The sequence below is a fragment of the Garra rufa genome, chromosome 23 (assembly GCF_049309525.1).
Source record: "Garra rufa chromosome 23, GarRuf1.0, whole genome shotgun sequence".
Classification (NCBI taxonomy): Eukaryota; Metazoa; Chordata; class Actinopteri; order Cypriniformes; family Cyprinidae; genus Garra; species Garra rufa.
Window position 1 is genome coordinate 319,821 of NC_133383.1, and position 7,654 is coordinate 327,474.

Genomic DNA, 7,654 nt, shown 5'->3' on the forward strand with positions numbered 1-7,654 from the left:
AAATATTTCTTCATATTATATATTTTTACTATTGACTGTTTTTTTGGAGGCTCCTAATACAATACAGGGTGAAATACTACATCTCCACTATGTCTCAAAAAACAAGGTTTCTAGAGCCGAAGTATTTCCAGTGCTGAGATGAATGAGTCCTTTAATGCTCTACTGCCATCTACAGGTGACACACAGGAACACACACACACTGGGTTTGATTAGAGTTGGCTTCTGTTAGTGTTTGACCATAAAAATACCATTACATGTATTCATAAATCATTCCTGTTTGGCTCTAACTGTGCGGTTAATAGCAAACGGTGATCAAGGGTGCGTGTCTGAGTTGCTGTGGCGCTCAACAACTAGATGAAACCTCTTTGACTTTTGACTTCATTTGACTACATTTTAGATAATGACAACTTCATTTTGAAGATTCATAATTATAATTTGACTAGGAAGAAATCTGATTTGAGAAATCAGTAAATATATGTGACCCTGGAGCACAAAACCAGAAAAGTATCATCTTATAATTTTGATCAAAAGTAGTGCGGTATATTTGTAGCTATAGCCAAAAACACATAGTATGGGTCAAAATGATACATTTATCTTTAATGCCAATTATCATTAGGTTATTATGTGAAGATCACGTTCCACGAAGATATTTTGTAAGTCTCCTACCGTAAATATATCAAAACTTAATTTTTGATTAGTAATATGCATTGCTAAGAACTTCATCTGGACAACTTTGAAGGCGATTTTCTCAATATTTTGATTTATTTGCACCCTCAGATTGCAGATTTTCAAATAGTTGCATCTGACCAAATATTGTCCTGTCCTAACAAACCATACATCAATGGAAAGCTTATTTATTCAACGGTCAGATCAATAAATCAATAAAAAAAATGACCCTTATGACTGGTTTTGTGGTCCAGGGTCACATTTAAATTGGTGAAGTTACCCAATAAACACACCTCTGGCTCTGCTACTCAATTTCTAAATAAAAAATGTTTCTTCACCAATTGTTTTTCAGTGCAGGGGCTGTAAATGAAGCAATAAACCTGTACATTTGAATCCTTCAGAGTCAGACACATAAATAAACAAACACACTGGAAATAAAATACAAATAAAACCGTGGTTATAGTTAAACCATGGTAGCCACAAATGAACCATGGTTTTTCTCCGCTAATCATAGTATTTGTAGTCAAACCAACAGCATCAGTCATCATGTAAGTAGAGTCTGATGTCGGACAGCTGCTCTCACTCACGAAAACAAATCTCAGTCAATAAACCACACTCTTACCTGATCACCAGATGAATGGAGATCTCCCTCGTCTTGAGGTTTATCCATTAAGCACTGTTTTCCGTGGTTGTGTCATTAACAGGTAGTGTCTGTGATGAGAATATGCTTTTTAATGCTAGATTTCATGATCGGCGCATCGGACTCAAAAATGAAAACAAAGACGTTTGAATTTGCTATTCTGCCACAGATTTCGCCGGTGTTCATAAATCCGCGTTTCTGGTTGCTGCATGTAAAATGTAAACCTTTGTGTATTTTACAAATAGTAGAGCTACTTTGTTACTCCATTTCATCTGCCATTTAAAAAACAAATAAACGCGCCCGCTTCACTACGGAAAGCAGAAAGTGTCAATCAAATGATTCGCACTCCAAAATTCCGATTTAAATAAAATGATTCGCGATCCGCGGTCCAAAGTTACGATCTGAATCAAATGATTTGTGATCCGCGCTCTGAAGTTCAGATTTTAATTAAATGATTCGGGCTCCGAAGTTCTGATTTAAAATAAATTATTTGCGAGTCACGCTCCAAAGTTCCGATTAAAATGTAAACATTTGCGATCCGTACTCCAAAGTTCCGATCTGAATCAAAAGAGTCGCAATCGGCGCACTGACGTTCCGATTTAAATTAAATGATTAGTGATCCGTGTTTGAAGTTCTGATCTGAATCAAATGATTCGCGATTCGTGCTCAAAATTCAGATTTGAATTAAATGATTTGTGCTCCGAAGTTCTGATTTAAATTAAATGATTCGCAATCCACGCTCTAAGTTCCAATCTGAATCAAATGATCGCGATCCACACTCCAGGTTCCAATTTAAATCAAATGATTCGGATCCGCACTCTGAAGTTCTGATTTGAATTAAATGATTCGCAATTCACAATCTAAATTAATTGTTTTGCGATGCGCGCTCTGTGGTCTCGATCTGAATAATGATTCGCAAACTATTATTTCAGATCTGGACTTCAGAGCGCAGATCGCGAAATCATTCGCAAACCCGCTCCAAAATCCCGATCTAAATCAAAAGATTCGCGATCTGCGCCTAGTCCCAATCTGAATAATGACTCACGAATCATCATTTCACGGATTCGCGAATCATTTGACGCAATGGATTAACTGATTCAGAGTTTCGAAAAGCTCTGTTTCACCCTTTATGACCTGCTTTTTAAAAACCTTAAAAGTCATGTATCAAAGTTAAAAAAATAAAGGGCTCCTTTGATCTGTTTTTTTGCTACTGAATCGCTTGAACTGAATGATCAAAGTCACGAGTTTGAATCAAATCGGAGCGGTTCCAGCGTAAATGACTCACTCAATTGAATCAGTTTGTCTATTCGTCCGCTTTTGGCGTCTTCAGTCATGTTTGCACGACACTGTCAGTACTAATACAGGCTTAGCTCACTAGTTTTAAGACACTAACTAAAATAAGCTAAACAAGTACGAGGTTTACAAATAAAATATCCATATTTCCATTCCAAAGATAAGATTCAACACAAATCTAGGAACATATTGAGGCGAGGTAAGTGGTTTACAGCTAACTAGTGAAACACTCCATTAATATGACCAGCTGCAGCTCTAAACACATGTTAGATGTTCACATTGTGCATTATGATGGAGTTTGTAGCTTAATTGACTATATTTGAAATAGTTTGAGCTGCAGTTCAATAGGAAATCAGTTGAAAGCACCCAGTCATCTCTTACATTGATCAGTAGATATTGTTATAAATATTTGAGATATTATTGTTGTATCTGATTGTATTAGCCTATATAGAGTGATAGTAATGTAAAAAGAGCAAACGGGAGAAGCAGATGATCAAAAAACAACAGTTAATCAGATTGTAAATATAGTTGATCTGTGTGTATTTGACTACTGTGCATAAATGTCAAAATTCCTCAAGAGAATGTATGAGTGTAAGAGTGTTAATGTGTTTGTTTATTTGACAGACAGATGAAGTGAAGGATCGGTGTGTTTGAGGGCCGCATGAGCAGAACATGAGCGTGTTTGGACTCATAACAGTCAGAAACGGGACAGAAACATAAGCAGCAGTTGAGCGAGCACATGATGGACTGTAACGGAGGAGGAGTCAGTGAGAGAACCGGCTCCACCGGTGCACGCTTTCACTGTAATTTCCTTCTTCAGACTCTCATTAACTCTCCTCAATATCATTCAAACACAAACACAAGGACAACCGAGGAGCGACACGTTTGTCCACAGCTTCAGATTACAGGTAAGAGCTTCACACCTGAGACGGCCGGAGCAGCAGACGCCTAACAGAGCAAACACAAACTCACTGCATCTTAACAGAGATCAAAGACACGTCTGTATTTGTAGATCTGTTCATGTACACCTGTATGAGCGTGTGCTTGTGAACTTGAGCTGCTCTGTTAATTTACAACTCTGAATGACTGCTGATTAACCAACAACAGGACTGAGTTTAACCCGCTCTGAAGTCTTAAGGTTTCAGTGCAAAGAGTAAAAAACATCTAATGCTTCGTCTGTCAGAGTTAAAGACTGAAGAGGAGGACCTGAAGGAGAACTGTGATTGAATGCTCTGATATGGAGATCTCATTTATTTGACATTCACACAGTCGTTACATGCTTCTGTCTAAATCGGATTCAAGATATTTTCAATCAGATCTTGCTTTCTCGAGGAATCGAACCCATGACCTTGGGTTGCTAGCAGCATGTTTGTTTACTGCAGGCTTTATGAAGGTACATTTAAGACTTCCTAAGAACAAGTAAAGAAAATGTGAGGAACATTTTGAAAGGAACACAGTACAATATGTCAACATGTTCATTAAATTCCAGTCAATCTTCATTACTTTTTAATTGAAAATCATTTTAATAAACTATACATAAATAAGTTACCAAAATAAATTTCAAAATGTATTTCAGGGGCAAGAAAATACATTTCTAATCTTACAGTAGCCTAAATGTAGTCTTTATTCATTAATTTATTAATTCATTGTGAATATGTGAATGTATATTCTTGGATGGAAATATGTGCAGGGCAAAACATATTTTAAACTGATTTATTATATTTATATATTTGTAGGAAATAAAGTTATGTAAATATATTTAAAATGTATTTTAGCAAAAATATTTTGTCTTTTTTCTTTTGGTATATTTTGAAATGTATTTAAAATATTTTTGAAAAAACTTTTTTGTCTTGTTTTTCAGTGCAAATCTCTGAAGATTCATAAATTATGATACATTTACAGAATGATTCAGATATAAAATAAATTAAATAATGATTCACATTTCATATTGGGACTTCGGGGTGCGAATCATTCACTTTGCAAAATAATTTGCGAACCCGCTCCAAAGTTTCGATCTGCACTCCGAAGTCCCAGTGTAAATCAAAAGATCTGTGATCCCTGCTCCTAAGATCCGGTCTTAGTCTTTATCCATTAATTCTTTTAATTTAAATAGGTACTGTTCACAAAAATGGAAATATATGGAGGGCAAAAAATATATATATATTTTTTAAATGATTTAATATAGTTATATTTTTAAAAATCTATTTTCAAAAATATAAAATAAGGCCAGAAATATGTTTGTAGAAAATATAGTCATGTAAATATATTTTAAATGTATTTTAGCATATATAAGCATTTATTTAATGTATTTTAGCAAATATATAAAATATTTTTTGTCATGTTTTTCAGTGCCAATGTCTGAAGATTCGCAAATCATGATACATTTACAAAATGATGCAGATGCAAAATGAATAAAACAAGTCTTTATGCCAAACTGATCAAAATGAAAAATAAATATCTGTCAGCGGAGTCAAAAGAATCAATTTCATTTAAAGGGAAAAAACGTTTTCATTCCCCATTGACAGATATTTGCTTGTTTTAATTATAAACTCAAACACAGAAAACAAGACTATATGTTTATGCATCTCCAGGAAATAAATCTTGAAGTAAGGATGTTTCACTTCTTGCAGTTCATGCTACATTTTATGAATTTAATGCAGATGCAAAACTCACTTTTCCATGTTGTTTGAACATTATTGTGTGTTGTTAGTTTGTGAACACAACCGCCCTACAATGATAAAATCCACCCAGTGGTATTTTTTTAATCTTTAAAAGTAATATCCCCTTTTTAAAATCAGCTCATTCTCAGCTTCTTGTGGGTGTGACGACACACAGACAGAGGCCCCTCCCACGATAGTTGATTGACATGAGCGCCTCACCTCAGCCCCGCCCTCATCGAGCTGAAACAGTCCGACTCTGATCGCCATTGTGTGACTCAGATGCAGAGGAAGACAAGAATATCTCAGATTGAGGATGTAATAATGATCATAGCAGTCGTCATCTACTCCAAACATCTGAGCGGCCGAAGATGCAGAGGATTAATGTTACTTTAGTTTTTGAAAGAAAAGCGCCGATCCCGATCTACATATGCGTCTATGTTCGTGTATATCATTCCTGATGCAGCTTCACCCACAGCAGAAGTGAGTAGAAGGGTTTTTATGCATCTTTGCAAACGGCCTTTCTTAATAATGTGCTAAACGCGGCTAAATACGGCTAAAGTTAACATTACGGCTCATAATCCCACGGCAGAGAGGGGCGGGGCAAGCAGCTTATTAGCATTTAAAGGAACATGCAGCAGAATAGCTCGTCTAAAAAGGGCTGATTTTAAAATAGTGTAAAAATTAAAAAAAATATTGTTTTTTATACTACCATTGAGAACTTTTGACCAAAGTATGTTATTGACTTCTCATTAAGACCCTAAACAATCATATCAACTTGTGATAAATGGGCATCTGATAACCCCTTTAAGAATTTCCGCTCTGATTTAAGATCGTTTTTAATGCTGTCATTTGTCGACGAGCAAATTAAAGACTTTTTAAGACGGTGAAGGATGACTTTCATGTCTTTTCTCTTCCTGCAGAATGGCGGATAACGTGCGGCGTGTGGTGTCCAAAGACGGCCGCAGTAACGTGAAGATCGATCACGTGGAAGGAATGGTGAAGCTCTTCCTGCATGACATCTGGACCACGGTGGTGGACATGAAGTGGCGTTATAAGATCACGCTTTTCGCCTCCACCTTCGTCACCACGTGGTTCGTGTTCGGAGTGGTCTTCTACCTCATCGGCCTGAGGAACGGAGACTTCCACGCCGACCCGTCCTCCAATCACACGCCGTGCGTCATGAACGTGGACACGCTGAGCGGCGCCTACCTGTTCTCTCTGGAGACCCAGACCACCATCGGCTACGGCTTCCGGCACATTTCGGAGGAGTGTCCTCTGGCCATCTTCACGCTGGTGGCTCAGCTGGTCATCACGGGGCTGGCTGAGATCTTCGTGACCGGCGCCTTCCTGGCCAAGCTGGCGAGACCCAAGAAGCGCGCGGGAACCATCAAGTTCAGCCGGTCGGCGGTGGTGCGCGAGCGGGACGGGAGCCGGCGTCTGATGGTGCGCGTGGCCAACATGAGGAACAGCCTCCTGATTCAGTGTCAGCTCTCGGGGAAGCTGTTGTCCACCCACGTCACGCAAGAAGGAGAGAAGACCCTCGTCCATCAGACCGCCGTGGACTTCCGGCTGGACTCCAGCGGCGAGTGTCCCTTCCTGCTGCTGCCGCTCACCTTCTACCACGTGCTGGACGAGAGAAGCCCTCTGAGGAACCTCACGGCAGACAACCTGCCCAAACAAGACTTCGAGCTGCTGGTGACCCTCAACGGCACCATGGAGTCCACCGCCGCCACCTGCCAGAGCCGCACCTCCTACATCCCGCAGGAGATCCTGTGGGGCTACGAGTTCAAACCCCTGCTGTCCGACACCTCCGCCGGAAAACTGGCCGCCGACTTCGGCTTCTTCGACGAGGTGCGGGCCTGCGGAGAGCCAAAGATGTTCCACAACAACACGGAGAAGCTCCAGCTGGAGGAGGAATACAGGCGGGAATGAAGAGACCAGACGAGTGTCAGGAATGTGCTGAAGAACCATGAGCTGGAAAATCACCTTAAATCATTCTGGAACAGCGTCCTGACCGCGATCCAGATCTCATCTGGAGCTGAAACGTGGAGCGCTGGATTCTTCTGTGGAATACGACACAACTCACTTTAGATCAAAACCACTTTATTTACTTCATTTATCATCTTGGTCTTGTTGGGAATGATCAGTCACAGTATTTTAAGTAATTAAGTGAATTTTCCAGTCTTCAGTCTCATGATTCTTCTGAAATCGCCTTCTAATATGCTGATTTGATGCTCAAGAAAATGTTTTGTTTTTCTCACCAAGGCTGCATTTGTTTGATATAAAAATATTTCACATTTTTACAGTATTTTTAGTTTTAAAACAGCGTGAATATCTGTTAAACTGTCATTTATTCCTGTGATGCGAAGCATCATTACTCCAATCTTCAGATCAC

General features: G+C 39.1%; 1 protein-coding gene across 1 annotated transcript; it reads left to right on the plus strand.

Moving 5' to 3' along the window:
* The first annotated feature begins 6,180 nt into the window (after positions 1-6,180).
* On the plus strand, positions 6,181-7,227 carry kcnj15 (potassium inwardly rectifying channel subfamily J member 15). Its single transcript, XM_073830241.1, has one exon. It carries the CDS (start codon positions 6,181-6,183, stop codon positions 7,189-7,191), a length of 1,011 nt encoding a protein of 336 aa, XP_073686342.1. The 3' UTR covers positions 7,192-7,227.
* The last annotated feature ends 427 nt before the right edge of the window (positions 7,228-7,654 follow it).

Bases quoted from the DNA above. Each gene is read 5' to 3' on its own strand.
- kcnj15 (XM_073830241.1), top strand. From the start codon at position 6,181: ATGGCGGATAACGTGCGGCGTGTGGTGTCCAAAGACGGCCGCAGTAAC.